The 14,712-nt window shown below is 55.0% G+C and overlaps 1 protein-coding gene across 1 annotated transcript in view; it reads left to right on the forward strand.

Annotated features, from left to right (window-relative positions):
- Positions 1 to 569: 569 nt before the first annotated feature.
- LOC103251709 (dual specificity mitogen-activated protein kinase kinase 2) overlaps positions 570 to 14,712 on the forward strand; it is a gene marked incomplete at its 3' end in the record, with an annotated part of 24,939 nt that continues 10,796 nt past the window's right edge. The window contains exons 1-2 of the mRNA XM_021708701.1: positions 570 to 851; positions 8,512 to 8,658. Of these exons, the coding sequence (XP_021564376.1) occupies positions 570 to 851; positions 8,512 to 8,658 (429 nt within the window). The remainder of the gene's footprint in view (positions 852 to 8,511; positions 8,659 to 14,712) is intronic.

A 14,712-nucleotide genomic window follows, 5' to 3' on the forward strand; every position in this document is an offset into this window, starting at 1 on the left:
GATCTCTGGGGTGGACATGTGTCCCGTTCACGGCGGCATGCAGGTGACGAGGGTGTGCTGTTCGCGAGGTATCCTGGCATCCTTGTCACCGTCCAGTCCTGCCACGTCCCCCCCTCGCCTCCCCCTGCGGTGCACGTTTAAGTTGCACATTAAGTGCCCATGAGATGTGGCTTCCGACTTCCACCGTTGCTTCTGGTTCTTGGCTCCAAGGCACCGGAAGAAGCTTAGGCCCCACCTCCAGTATTGATGGGCCCCCTGGCCCAGCCTCTGCTCACCGTCGCCCGGCCCCCTTGCCTCCAGCTGTGGTCTGGAGCTCATGCCCTGGGCAGGGGGCCTCCTGGGTTCCTCCAACTGCTGCTTGTCCTCGAGGTCTCGAAGCCTCCTGACGTTTGCGAGCCAGGATCCAGGCAGTGTCCTCAGCCCCTGGGAGCTGGCTTTCAGTCCTGGTCAGCAGGTTGTCTGGGGTGAGGGGACACGTGTCCTCTCCTGCCACACTGGGAGTCTCTTGAGCGCAGGGATCCTGTCTGCGTCCTGGGGTCACGGCACATGGTTCTGTGGCCACGCGGACTATGCCGCTGGGGTGGAGTCCTATCTCGGTAGCCGCAGACTCCCTGCTAACTTCCACCCTTGGACTTCCTAGAGCAAACCTTGTGGACCTCCAGAAGAAGCTGGAGGAGCTCGAGCTCGACGAGCAGCAGAAGAAGCGCCTAGAAGCCTTCCTCACCCAGAAGGCCAAAGTCGGCGAGCTCAAGGATGATGACTTTGAGAGAATCTCGGAGCTGGGCGCGGGCAACGGCGGGGTGGTCACCAAGGTGCAGCACCGGCCCTCGGGCCTCATCATGGCCAGGAAGGTGAGCGGCAGGGTGGGAGGTGAGCACCCTGGCCCCCTTGCTCTGCGATCTGTCAGGGGCCTGGTTTTGATACTATCTTTCCCCTGGAAATGGCAGATGGAGTCAAGTGGGCCTCTGCTTCTGGCTGGCTCTCGGGTTCCGGGGCCATTGTGCCTGCCTGGGTCTCAGTCCTGAGAAAGAGCCGGCTTCTGGGGGGAACGTCACGGTGCTGGGGCCACACTGAGACACGTGGCTCTGACCTCCGATGCCTGACTTCTGCCTGCGATGATGCTTACAATTCACATTCCCGGAAAGACAGTGGAATTTTCAGGAATATTGGTCTGTTAGGCTTCTCCAGAGAAACAAACCAATAAGGGTGTGTGTGTGTGTGTGTGTGTGTGTGTGTGTGTGTGTGTGTGTACAATATAATGATGTTTTGGTCAACAGTGGACCCCATACACAGCAGTGGTCCCACAAAATCATAATACTGTTTTGCTTTTGTTTTTTATTTTATTTATTTTATTATTTATTTATTTATTTTTTTGCACTCCTGGCCACTGCAGCCTCGACCTGCTGGGCTCTGGCAATCCTTCCGCCTCTGCCTTCCAAGTAGCTGGAACTACAGGAGCGCACTACCACACCCGGCTAATTGCTTTTGTCTTTTAGAGACAGGGTCTTGCTCTGTCGCTCAGGCTGGAGTGCAAGGGTGTGATCATAGCTCACTGCAGCCTCAAGCACCTAAGCTTAAATGATCCTTTCACCTCAGCCTCCTGAATAACCGGAACTATGGATGTGTGCGTCACCATGCCCAGATGACTTTTTAAGTTTTTCAGAGATGGGTTCTTGCTGTGTTGCCCAGACTAGTCTCAGACTCCTGGCCTCAAGCGATCTTCCCGCTTCGGGTTTTCAAAGTGCTAGGATTGCAGGTGCGAGCCGCCCCATCTGGCCTTCGTAGCTTGCTTTGGCCATGCATTTTCTCAGTTTAGATCTGTTTAAATACGCAAATCTGGCTTGGTTCGGTGGCTCAACCTGTAATCCCAGCACTTCGGGAGGCCGAGGCGAGTGGATTGCCTGAGCCTACAGGTTCAAGACCAGCTCGGGCAACTTGGCGAGACCTCATCTCTACAATAAATCAAAAATTAGCTGGATGTGGAGGTATATACCTGTATTCCGTCTGCCTGGAAGGCTGAGGCGGAAGGATCACCGGCACCCATCAGATTGAGGCTGGGGTGGCCATGAGCATGCCACTGCAATCCAGCCTGGGTGACGGAGTGAGACTCCAATCAAAAATAAATAAAATAAATATACAAATCCTTACCATCGTGTTCCAGCTGCCCGTGGTATTCAGCACAGGACCATGCTGTCCAGACTGGGAGGAGTTGTAGGCTATGCTGTATATATAGCCTGTACCGTCAAGCTTGTGTGAACACATGGCTCTGGGTTATTCACACAGTGACAAAATCGCCTGATGACACGTTTCTCAGTATGTGTCCCCTCATTAAGTGATGCGTGACTGTATATGTAGAGAGAGTTATTTTAAGTAGTTGACTCGCACAGTCATGGGGCTGGCGGGTTTGAAGTCTGCAGAGCAGGTTGAAGGCCCAGGGAAGAGTTGGTATTATGGCTCGAGCCCCAAGGCCACCTGGAGGCAGAATTCCCTCCTCTCGGGGGGCCTCCTGCTTTCTCTTAAGCCTTGACAGGTTGTATGAGACTCCCCCACATGAGGGATCACCTGCTTTACTTAGGTCCATCCATGTAAACGGTAATCACAACTTATTTTTTGTTTATTTTGAGTTGGAGTCTTACTCTGTCGCCCAAGCTGGAGTGGAGTGGCACACTCACGGCCACCGCAGCCTCAGCCTGCTCAGGCGATCCTTCCGCCTCAGCCTTCCGACTACAGACGAGCACCACCATGCTAATTTTTTGATTTACTGTAGAGACAAGGTGTCACCAAGTTGCCCAGACTGGTCTCGAACCCCTGGGCTCAGGCAGTCCTCTCGCCTCGGCCTCCCAAAGTGCTGGGATTACAAGCATGAGCCACTGCACTCAGCCAGAGAGTCACAGCCTAAAAGCCACCTCCCAGCGACATCTAGACTGGTGTGTGACAGATGGCTAGGCACGTGTCCTCGTCAAGTGTTGGTGACTGCCCACCTTGGGTATCCCAAGCTCACGTGTCCTGAGTTCCCGTGCCATAGGGCAGCCTCCACTGTGGGTCTGAGAACAGCCCCCCAGAGAGCAGGGTGTTACACAGTGATGCAGCCACCTGGGGACACAACTGGGGGACTCTGTGCCACCAAACTAGTTCGCTCCTCAAGACTTCTCTTTCAGACGTGGGAAGCTGCCTCCTCCTGGAAGCCCATCATCCTGCACGGCCCAACATGGTGTTCTTGGACACCTGCCACTCCCTCTGATGGGAGCCCATAAACGGGGGTTCACCTTCAGCTTTACCATGGCCGGGAAAGTGAGCTCTGGGCATTTCAAGCTATAGGGGCCTGGTGGGCTCTGTGGTCTGGTGAGTGGTGGTGTCCTGATGTTGCTTCCTGGTTTTGATACTATCTTTCAGCTGTGTAATTGTCACCTTCAGGGAAAGCTGGGTAGAGGGTATATGGGACTTGATCCTATTTTTGCAACTTCTTATGCTTCTATAATTCTTTCCGAGTTAGTGTTTATTTTTAAGTGCCCCAAAAATTGGGTGTGAGAGAGAAGACACTGAACGTGAAGCTTGTCTGGCGGGCTGCCACTGGGGCTACGGCTGTGATGCGCCATGCCTCCCAGCTGCCAGTTTACCTGGAAGGCTTGCTTATTAGGTAGGAGGGCAGAGAGGAACATTGAGGTGACAAAGAGGCTTTGAAGAGATGCTGGGGGAATTCCGAAACCCTGGAAGGCGGCATGAATGCCACGCAGAGTTGGTAGGGATCTCTCTGCAGACAGACGGCCTCGTACCTCCAGATTCCGAACTGCTCCAGGTCCAGCAGCCCTCAGTCCCTTGGTTAGCAGGGGTCACGCAACCAGTGCAGCATGCATCAGGAAAGCCACAAGACCAGTTCTGGAAGGTCCGAGAAAGCTCGTCTCTCCATTATCACGGTTCTGCTTGCTTGTGAGTGATTTCTTGGCTCAGCGTGGCCCCTGGCTCTCCCAGCGTCAGTCAAGAGCTGCAGATGCAGTCTCCACGCCACTCGGCCAGGAGGGAGCGTACCTTGCCTGTCCTGCACACAGGGCCTCTTTGAGCTCCCTGTACTCATGGCAGAGAAGCATTTCCTTGGCCTGGGTTCGTGTTCCTCACTCTGCCCCAGCTGCCTTCTAGAATGGCAGTCACGTGGCCAGCCCAAGGCTGCATAATGGCACGAGCTGCCCTCTCGCCAGTAACTACCCCAGAACAGAGCCGATGTTGACACTTTGACCCACCTTTTAAAGTCGAGCAGCAGCTCCATTTTATAGGTGAAACCAGACTGAGTGGGTCAGTCTCTGGATGAGACTTGAACCCTCTCGGCTCTGCCTTACCATGGCAGTAGCCATGACCCACCTCCAGGTGCTGAGCAAGGAGCACACAGAGCCCTCAGGTGCCACAGGGCCCTTCTTGTGACCAGCCGGCAGGACAGGTGGGCAGCTAGTTCAGGATACCGGAGATGCTGTGCAGCCACACGATGCCAGACACACCCAGCCTGTGAGTGCCAGTGACCTGCCCTGTTGATGCTGTCAAGGTCATTCCAGACCCAGCCCAGAGTGGCAGCCTGGTCCTCCCTCCCCTCATGGTCCTGCCATTGCCCTGTGAAGCCCTTTCCCCTCTTTTCCTGGTTTGTCCCCCCAAATCGCTCATTCTGCAGTGGAAACCCTCTCTGATCCTCACCAGGCCTGGCGTCTGCTCTGAATGCCTGACACTTCCTATCCAACCCGCTGTCGGGGCTTCTACGGCCCAGGCAGTGGTGATGTCGCAAGGGCATGGGCCCTGGCTTTCTGTGAGGCCATTGCAGTCCTGACTCACCTTCCGTGTGCCGCTGAGAACGTGATCCGTGGTCTCCTCGCCTGACCTTGCTCCCTCAGCAAGATGGGGCTGGTCACGCCAGTCCCCGGGGTGGTTGTCAAGCGGATCTCGGGGCACTCGGTACTCAGAAGTGTCCCCGCACTTCCCACTGTTCCTCTGGCTTCTCTGTTCCCTGCACACCCTCAGTGCTTCCCGTCAGGCTGCAGAGCTTGCTGGGCAGACCCAGGTATCAGAGAAGCACGAACGCTGAGAGCATGGCCACTGCCCCTGCAAGCTAGAGTCCACACGTCTCCTGTTACCAGGAGGCCTCCCCAGCTTGCCAGAAGGCCCCTCCCTCCCAGCAACCTTGTTACACACGAAGGACTCCCGGCTCCAAGACCTCAGGGTTCTGTCCAGTCCAGGCGAGTCTCGTCCGCCACTTCCTTCCTCTTCTCTCCCTACATCACGGTTGCAAACTGACAGCCTCCTGCGTGCTGCCTCCCTGCTCGTTGGCCTCCGTCTGTGGCTCCCTTGAAGTTCTTGGCCACAGGCTGGTCACACAGCAGCAGCCTGGTCAGAGGTGGCCACGGAGCACTTGGACGCAGGCACTCCCCGTCTAGACGGGCCCTACGTGCGAGACACAGGCCGGGTTCCGAGAGCTTGATGTGGAAACCGTCCCATTTGTATTCTTACAGTGATCAGGCATCAGAACTAATTCCTTGATACATTGAGTTATGCAAACTATATGAAAAATTCATCCGGGCATGGTGGCACATGCTTCCAGTCTCAGCTACCTAGGAGGCTGAGGCAGGAGGATTGTTGGAGCCCAGGAGGTTAAGACCAGTCTGGGCAACATAGCAAGACCCTGTCTCTAAAAATAGAGGCTTGGGCCAGGCTCAGTGGCTCAGCCTGTGATCCCAGCACTTTGGGAGGCCGAGGCAAGTGGATTGCCTGAGCCTGCAGGTTCGAGACCAGCCTGGGCAACTTGGTGAGACCTTGTCTCTACAATAAAAGGAAAAAAAAATATGCCGGGCATGGTGGTATGCACCTATAGTTCTGGATATTTGGAAGACTGAGGCAGAAGGATCGCCGGAGCCCAGCAGGTAGGTGCTGGGTTGGCCATGAGTGTGCCACAGCATTCCAGCCTGGGCAACAGAGTAAGACTCCAACTCAAAAAAAAAAAATAGAGACATGAAAAGTTGATTTTACCTGTTTCGTTTTGCTTTTTTATTTAAATTTGACTGATTATCATTAAATGTGCAGCTTGTATTGGGCTTCTCTCAGACAGCCCTGGGCTTGGCCCGCCTGGCCCCGGCCCTGGTCCTGCTATGCCTTCTGACCTCTAGGGTGCCTCGCCCAGCCTCCACGCAAATGTCAGCACCTCCGTTTCAGGCTCTGGAATGTGTGAATGGCCCCGTTCTCTCAGATGCCGCCTGGCTGGAGGAGCGAGCATCCTGGGGTCGTGGGTGGTCCTGTGTCTCCCAGGGTCCCCGTGGGGAGTGCAGTATCCCAGGGGCCCACGGCCAGAGCTGGCCCCACAAGCTGGAATGAGTGGAGAGTCAGGCAGACAGACTGGAGGGCTCCATTCAGGGGGGCGGGGGGCTTTGCCTGAAGTGGCTGAGTGGTGGGTGGAGCCCACCACAATTGTCAAGGCCACAGTCTGCTCCTGTTGCTCCAAGCTCAGCATGCCTCCTTCATGGCTCTGTGCCCTCTGACAAGAGGCTCTTTGTCACTCGACCTGGAATGCCCCCCCTTCCTGTGACAACTCCTGCCCTTCCTTGGAGGCCAGCCCGATGTCACCTTCTCCCTGCTGTCCCCTGCGTGCCTGGGTCATTCTCCTTACAGTGTCTCTGCAGGCTGACTTTGTTTAGCCATCCTTCCCCTAACTGTGTGTCTCCAAGCGGGGACAATGTAGTCGTCCATTTCCTTCCGTCTCTGCCTGCCTATGGCTTCTGCACGCAGTGTCTGTTGAGGTGACGGCAATCGTCTTCAGATCCCAGGACCTTACTCTGCTTCCTGGCAGTTGAGTGGACGTTGCACCTTTTTCTTGTCTTATTGCAATGGCGGAGTGGGATGCTGCCTCGCTGGTTGCTGACCCGAAGCCTCAGGCCACTCCTTGCTGCAGGGGGCGCGTGGCTCTCCTGGGTGTGTCATCGGGGGTTGCTCGCAGTGTTTTATCAGGTGTCTCTGCATCTCTTAGGAAGATCCTTTGCTTCTCACCTTTTGAGATGCCGCTGGGATACCTTTAATGGTAATTTCCTCTGCCCACGTGGATGCAAGTGGATGGAGAGTTGGAATCATCAAGTGTGATCCAGGCTTTATGGGGCTGGTGGCCTCGGTGTGGTGGCTCCAGCCTAAGTGAGATGGGCTCCAGGTGGGCTTGCCCCTGGCTGGGTAGGGCAAAAATGGCGTTGTGGTCAGGTGTGATGGTTCAAGCCTGCAATTCCAGCACTTTGGGAGGCTGAGGCGATAGGATTGCCTGAGCCCAGGGGTTTGAGACCAGCCTGGGCAACTTGGTGAGGCCTCATCGCTACAATAAATCAAAAAATTAGCCGGGCATGGTGGCGCGTGCCCGTAGTTCCAACTACTTGGAAGACAGAAAGATCGCCTGAGCCCAGCAGGTCAACTCAGGGGTGGCTGTGAGTGTGCCACTGCACTCTGGCCTGGACAACAGAGTGAGACTCTGTCTACAAAAAAAAAATGGAGTCGCTATCCCCTGAAGGGATGTACCATAGGCTACATTCTGGAAAGGCTGGAGCTTTGTCAAAGTTATTTGGGGGGAATTCTTTGCACACAATTCCTGCTGTGACCACATGAAACATCTTGCTCAATTCTGTCTTCAAAAATAGATTTATTGGTCGGGCTCAGTGGCTCAGCCTGTAACCCCAGGACTTTGGGAGGCTGAGGTGAGGTGATTGCTTGAGCCCATGGATTTGACTAGCCTGGGCAACTTGCAGACCTGGTCTCTACAACAAATCAAAAAATTTGCCAGGCATGTTAGTGCATGCCTATAGTTCCGACTGCTTGGAAGACTGAGGCAGAAGGATCGCCTGAGCTCTGCAGGCCGACACTGGGGTGACCGTGAGCATACCACTGCACTCCGGCCTGGACGATGAAATGAGATGTCAACTCCCCCCCCAAAAAATAGATTTATTGAGATGCAGTTCACAAGTGTAGAATTCCGTGGCTGGTAGTATATTCACTGCGTTTTACCACATTCTCATCACCCCAGGAAAACACCTGTCCTCGTTAGTGTTCAATTCCTAGTCCCTGGTACCCACAAGTCCACGTCCCAGCTCTGTGGATTGACCTGTTCTGAATGTTTCGTAGAAATGGAGTCATACATTGCCTGTCCTTCCATTTCTGGGTCTCATGGAGCGTGACGTCCTCAAGGTCCATCCACGCTGTGACCTGCGTGGGAGCTTCCTTCCTCTTTGTGGCTGGGTCGTGTTCCACATGTGGATGGGCCACGCCTTGGGGATCCCTTTGTTAGTGGACACTTGGGCTGTGTCCACTCTTGGACTGCTGCAAACACTCGCCGCTGAGTTTCTGTGTGGACGTGCGTCTCAGCATCTCGGGCAGACGCCTGGGAGTGGACTGGTGACCCAGTCGTCTTGCCATTGTTGTGAGGGCCTTCGGGTCGCAGGGCCAGAGCCAGGCCGCTCCGCCCTGCGTCTCCCACCCTCATCCCTAATGCCTGGTCTCGCCCCCGCCCCACAGCTGATCCACCTAGAGATCAAGCCGGCCATCCGGAACCAGATCATCCGGGAGCTGCAGGTGCTACACGAGTGCAACTCTCCCTATATCGTGGGCTTCTACGGGGCCTTCTACAGCGACGGGGAGATCAGCATCTGCATGGAGCACATGGTGAGTGCGGGCCCAGAGCCTGTCGGACTTGTGGCCGGGGACTCAGGCAGGGCAGGAACGCTGTGGAGCAGAGGGTGTCAGGGCAAGGAAGTCTCCCGCCTGGGTCCTTGGGGCATCCTTCTGGCACGGGCAGTGCCCACGCAAGCATGTGTGTATAAGGACACCTCTGGGGTTTTCTTGTTTGCTTTTGGTTCTTTTGGATTTTTGGAGTTGGAGTCGCACTCTGTCGCCCAGGCTGGAGTGCAGTGGCACCCTCACGGCCACTGCAGCCTAGACCCGCTGGGCTCCGGCAGTTCTTCTGCCTCAGCCTCCCAAGCAGCTGGAACCACAGACATGTACCACCATGACTGGCCAATTTTGTGATGTAGAATAGAGACAAGGTCTTGTCAAGCTGCCCAGGCTGGTGTTTTATTTATTTCTTTATTTAAAGACAAGGTCTCACTATGTTGTCCAGGCTGGTCCCGAAGTCCTAGGCTCAAGCGATTCTCCTGCCTTGGCCTCCTTATGCCTTTGTCTTTCTTTTTATTTTTTTTTTTTATTTTTTTGAGTCGGAGTCTCACTCTGTCGCCCAGACTGGAGGGCACCGCAGCCTCGACCTGGTGGGCCCCGGCGATCCTTCCGCCTCAGCCTTCCAAGTAGCTGGAACTATAGCCGCGCGCTACCACTCCCGGCTAATTTTTGATTTTTTGTAGAGATGAGGTCTCGCCAAGTTGCCCAGGCGGGTCTCGAACCTGTGGGCTTAGGCAATCCACTCACCTCAGCCTCCCAAAGCACGGGATTACAGGCTGAGCCACCGAGCCCAGCTGCCTTTGTCTTTCAAACACTCACACCCTCTTCCAACTCTGCTTTTCCACATGATATATTGTGGACATCATCCCTGGTAGTCTAGAAGGATCTGCCGTCGTCTTTTTGTTTTTGTTTTTTTTTTGAGTTGGAGTCTCACTCTGTCGCCCAGACTGGAGTGTAATGGCCGCTCCCGGCCACTGCAGCCTCGACCTGCTGGGCTCCGGCGATCCTTCCGCCTCAGCCTTCCAAGGAGCTGAAACTACAGGCGCACGCTACCACACCTGGCTAATTTTTTATTTATTGTAGAGATAAGCTCTCGCCAAGTTGCCCAGGTGGGTCACGAATGCCCTTGTCTTTTTACCCACTGTCGTATTCCAGCATATACATGGACCCATGTGGTAATTCATTAACCACTTTCTTGTTGAGGGGCACTTGGGTTGTTTCCTGTCTCTGCCCCATCTCAAATAATGCTGCCTTGATTGTCTTAGCACGTAAGCAAGCACACCCACGGGGCAAAGCCTTGCAGAGCCTTGCTGGGTTCAAGGGTGTGTGTGATTACAGAGTGAAGGCCGAGCATCGTGGCTCACATCTGTAATCCCAGTGCTTTGAGAGGCTGAGGCAGGAGGATCACTTGGGTCCGTGAGTTCAAGATCAGCCTGGGCAACACATTAGACCCTGTCTCTACAAAAGAAATGTTTTAAGATGAGATGGGCAGCCAGGCTCAGTGGCTCAGCCTGTAATCCTGCACCTTTGGGAGGCTGAGGTGAGTGGATTGCCTGAGCCCGCGGGTTCGAGACCCGCCTGGGCAGCGAGACCTCATCTCTACAATAAATCAAAAAATCAGCCGGGCGTGATAGCACACGCCTGTAATTCCGGCTACTCGGGAGGCTGAGGCGGAAGGATCGCCGGAGCCCAGCAGGCGAGGCTGTAGTGGCTGGGAGCGGCCACTGCACTCCAGTCTGGGAGACAGAGTGAGACTCCAACTCAAAACCAAAAACAAAAACAAACAAACACAAAAAAGATGAGATGGGCATAGTGGCATGTGTCTGTAGTCCCTGCTACTTGGGAGGCTGGGGCAGGAGGATCACTTGAGCCCCGGAATTCAAGGCTGCAGTGAGTTGGGCCTTAGAGCACGACCCCCAATCTCTTGAAAAAAAAAGATCACTATTTCCACACCACCCTCGGAGGACAGTGTGGCAATCGAAGCCACTTTAAAGACCGACCCGGTGGCAGCCCCAGCTCAGATCTGCCCGGTCACATTTTCTAGGGTGGGGCACAGGCACCACCACGTTGATTCCAAGGTGCCCCCTTGTGCAGACACTGGTTTTGAAGCCCAAAAGTGGGTGGGATTGAGCTTCGCGAAAGCAGAAGTGGTCAGAGCCTGAGGCCCCTGGAGGAAATGCCGACCCCCTGCGAGCTGCCGCACAGGTGCCGGCCGCCTCTGCAGCCTCCTTTGCAAAACCAGGGTGCCGTGCGGCTCCAGCACGCCGGCTCGGGGACACCCGCCAGGGCGCATCCCCCGATCGTTTTGCAATGAAGGCAGGAAGTGACTTTGAGCAAGGGCCCCACCGAGCCCCGTCATCCCCCCCCCCCCGGGGAGGGGCCTCGCGTCCACCCCGCCCTGCAGAGTCTGGCCCAAGAGTCAGGGCGGGAAAGAACGGGGAGGCGCCTTGCAGTCGGAGGCAGCCCGGGTCCCGTAGCGCCCCTTCCCCATCCTGCCCCTCCTGGAGCCCTGCTCTCCTGACGTCGGGGCTAACTCTCCAGGCCTCCCGCTTCCCGTGCGGATGGGGGGCATCACCACCCACGCCCTACCTTCTGGTTTTGGTATATTTAAAACCCGGGCGGGGCTGGCACTCCAGGGGACATCCGACAGGCCCAGGATGTAGCAGGGAGGTGCAGGCCCTCCTGTCTGTTCACTGGGCCTGTCCTTTCAAACTCGGGGCTCGACTTCTTGCTTCGCTCTTGTCACAGGCCTATGGATCAGGAGACAGTGTATATAACGCCTAAATAAAAAGACATGTGTTCATTCCGCATCTTCTGCCTGCTTACAAAAAGGGAAAAAAGATGTGTTCAGCTGTGGTCTGCACACCCACAGTTTCTACTGGTGGAATTTGTGACTTAAAAAAAAAAAGCATGGAGGCCGTTGATCTTGAAGGATGGGGTGACCCTTTACCAGGACGCATGGGCATTCACGCGGTGACAGGGATGTCACCCTTGCCACTCCCAGGGGGCTTTTCGCGTGGGATAGTCCCCTCCAAATCCATCTGCGTGTGCCTGGGCTCTGCACAGCATGCTGGCCTGGCGTCTCCCCACATTCGTCCCCAGCCCCCGCGAAGCACATGGCATGACTTAGTCCCAGTGCGAGGATGGGTGCCAGGAGTTGGGTCTCAGCCCTGCCCCTCACTCTCACCCGGGGCTTTGGACAATACCCTGGCCACTTCTATAAAGTCAGGGGAGGTCAGACTCCCTGCTGAGGTTGAGACCCAAGTGGGTTTGCCCTCGATGGCGCCTGCATGTGTGGAGTGGGGAGCAGATGTCAATTGTCTCCTGCCGACTGCATGGCCATTTCCTTGTTTCTGCACCAGCTCCTCATATTTTTATTTTTATTTTTTTGAGTCAGGATCTCACTCTCTGGAGTGCTGTGGCATGATCACAGCTCATGTAGCCTTGACCTGCTGGGCTCAGGCGATCTTCCTCCTCAGCATCCCAAGTAGCTGGCACCACCATGCCCGGCTAATTTTTTGATTTTTTTGTAGAGGCAGGATCTTGCTGTGTTGCCCCAGCTGGTCTCAAACTTTTGGGCTCACATGATCTTCCTATGCCGGCTTCCTAGAGTGCTGGAATGACAGGCATGAGCCACCACGCCCAGCCTCTTCCTCGTGTGTCTGTGTCATTGTCACTTCACCTTTTTTCCCAGCTGTGCAACACTGTCTGGTCGGTATCCTTGCGTTGTGGAACCATTCCCTTGCATAAGGGAGATCTTATCTCTGCACGAGGTCTGTGTGCGATTCGGCTCCTGTTTTTGAGGTGGTGGATTCCAGCTAGCTTTTGAGAAAAGACCCCAGTTACAGGGGTCTTTTCACTACAGTATTACTGTTATGATTATGTAATTATAATATCATATTGAGATTACTAGTCTTAATCTCCTGTAATCAATGTGTTGTATACTAGTTGATGTGTTAACGTAGTTATACATGAACAAGTATGCTTACAGTGTATATACTATATACTGTATAGTAAGTAGACTTACTATACAGATGCAGTGCAGAAAGTTAAACCTCACCCAGCCAGCACTTGTTGGCGACTGGGGCTTGGGAGCTGCGGGGCAGCCGCTTTCCTGTGGCCTGAGCCCGTCGCTGGAAAAACACACGGCTGGTGGTTCACGCCTGTAGCACTTTGGGAGGCCGAGGTGGGAGCACAGGAGTTCAGGAGTTCAGCCCAGCCTGGGCAACGTAGCGAAACCCCGTTTCTATTCCAAAAACTTAAAAAAGAAAGAAAGCCTCAGGACAGGAGCCAGGGGCAGCGGGATGTCACGAGGCAGGAGCGGCCCAAGCAGCTCACCGACCTCGCGAGGCGCCACGCGGTCTTCCTTGGGGTCTGATCACTGTGCTGAAGAATGCACTCCCTTGTTCCAGAATAATGAAAGGCAGGCGTGTCCATCAATACGGGAGTGATTACAAGTGCTATCAGGCTGCTTTGCAGTGGTAGATGAAGTCTGCAAGTATGCACTGGATGAGAAAGTCCCTGAGTACGAAGTGTAGGGGGTGAGGTTTGTAGAAAACAGAAATAACACGAGCCCGTTTGTGTGTGTTTTTAAACTCTTGTCTCCAAATGCATAGAAAGATTTGGAAGAATATAAGTCACGCTTCAGGGAGGAACTGCTGGTGGGTTAGAGAATTATTTATTTATATTTGAATTTGTTATAAGAAAAATATAGCCGGGGGCCGGACGTGTTGGCTCAAGCCTATAATTCCAGCACTTTGGGGGGCTGAAGTGAGCAAATTGCCTGAGCCCACGGGTTCGAGAGCAGCCTGGGCAACTTGACGAGACCTCGTCTCTACAATAAATTTAAAAAATATTAGCCAGGCATGGTAGTGTGTGCCTATATTTCTGGCTACTTGGAAGGCTGAGGTGGAAGGATTGCCTGAGCCCAGCAGGTCGAGGCTGGGGTGGCTGTGAGCGTGCTCTTGCACTCCAGCCTGGGCGACAGGGTGAGACTCCAACTTGGAAAAAAAGAAAAAAATTTGTGGCTGGGCATGGTGGCTCATGCCTTCATCCCAGCACTTTGGGAAGCCGAGGCAGAAGGATTGCTTCAGCCAGGAGTTAGAGACCAGCCTGAACAACATAGCGAGACTTCATCTCTTTAAAAATAAGATCAAGACAACAAAAATGTGTTTGTGTACAAGCAGCTTAACAAAAATACAGTTTCAAGTAAATCTAAAAGGCACACCCCACACACACAAAGCAGAAGTGTAGGCCGCGGACAGTGAGATCTGGGGTCGCTGGCACCTAGCTGTGTCTCTCCTGGGCCACATCCTGCCTCTGACTCAGGCGGACGACTGAACCTGCCAGACCTCAGCCTTCGTCACTGTCGGCGGGGTTCTCGGCTGGGGCGCGCCTGCTCCTAGATGCAGGCACTGTCTGGAGACGTGGTTGGCTGTCACACCCGCTGGGCGCTACCAGTGGCCAGGGCCGCTGCTCAGCACCCTCATCACCCAGGGCAGCCCCGCCCGGGGCGGAAAAGCCCTGCCGTGAGAACGCCACTCTGCCTTACGGAGGGGCTCTGCGTCCCCAGTCCTGGGCTCTGGCGGAGCCACCCTGCGGTGGCCGCTGGCGAAGGCTCTTCCTGACTCCTTACTCGTCGGGCATTCCTGGCAGCTCTGAGAAAATTAACCTCGACGGGCGCATGGCTCGTGCCTGTCATCCCAGCACTTTGGGAAGCACGGGCGAGAGAATTGCCTGAACCCGCGGGGTTCGAGGCCCGCCTGGGCAACTTGGTGAGACCTTGTCTCTGCAGTAAATTAAAAAATTAGCTGAAGCCGGGCTCGGTGGCTCGGCCTGTCATCCCGTGCCTTGGGAGGCTGAGGTGAGGGGATGGCCTGAGCCCGCGGGTTCGAGACCCGCCTGGGTAGCGAGACCTCATCTCTGCAGTCAATCAAAAAATCAGTCGGGCGTGGTAGCGCGCACCTGTAATTCCGGCTACTCGGAAGGCTGAGGCGGAAGGATCGCCGGAGCCCAGCGGGTCGAGGCTGCGGTGGCCGGGAGGAA

Source organism: Carlito syrichta, unplaced genomic scaffold (assembly GCF_000164805.1).
Source record: "Carlito syrichta isolate Samal-C Ts95f unplaced genomic scaffold, Tarsius_syrichta-2.0.1 Scaffold143754, whole genome shotgun sequence".
NCBI lineage: Eukaryota > Metazoa > Chordata > Mammalia > Primates > Tarsiidae > Carlito > Carlito syrichta.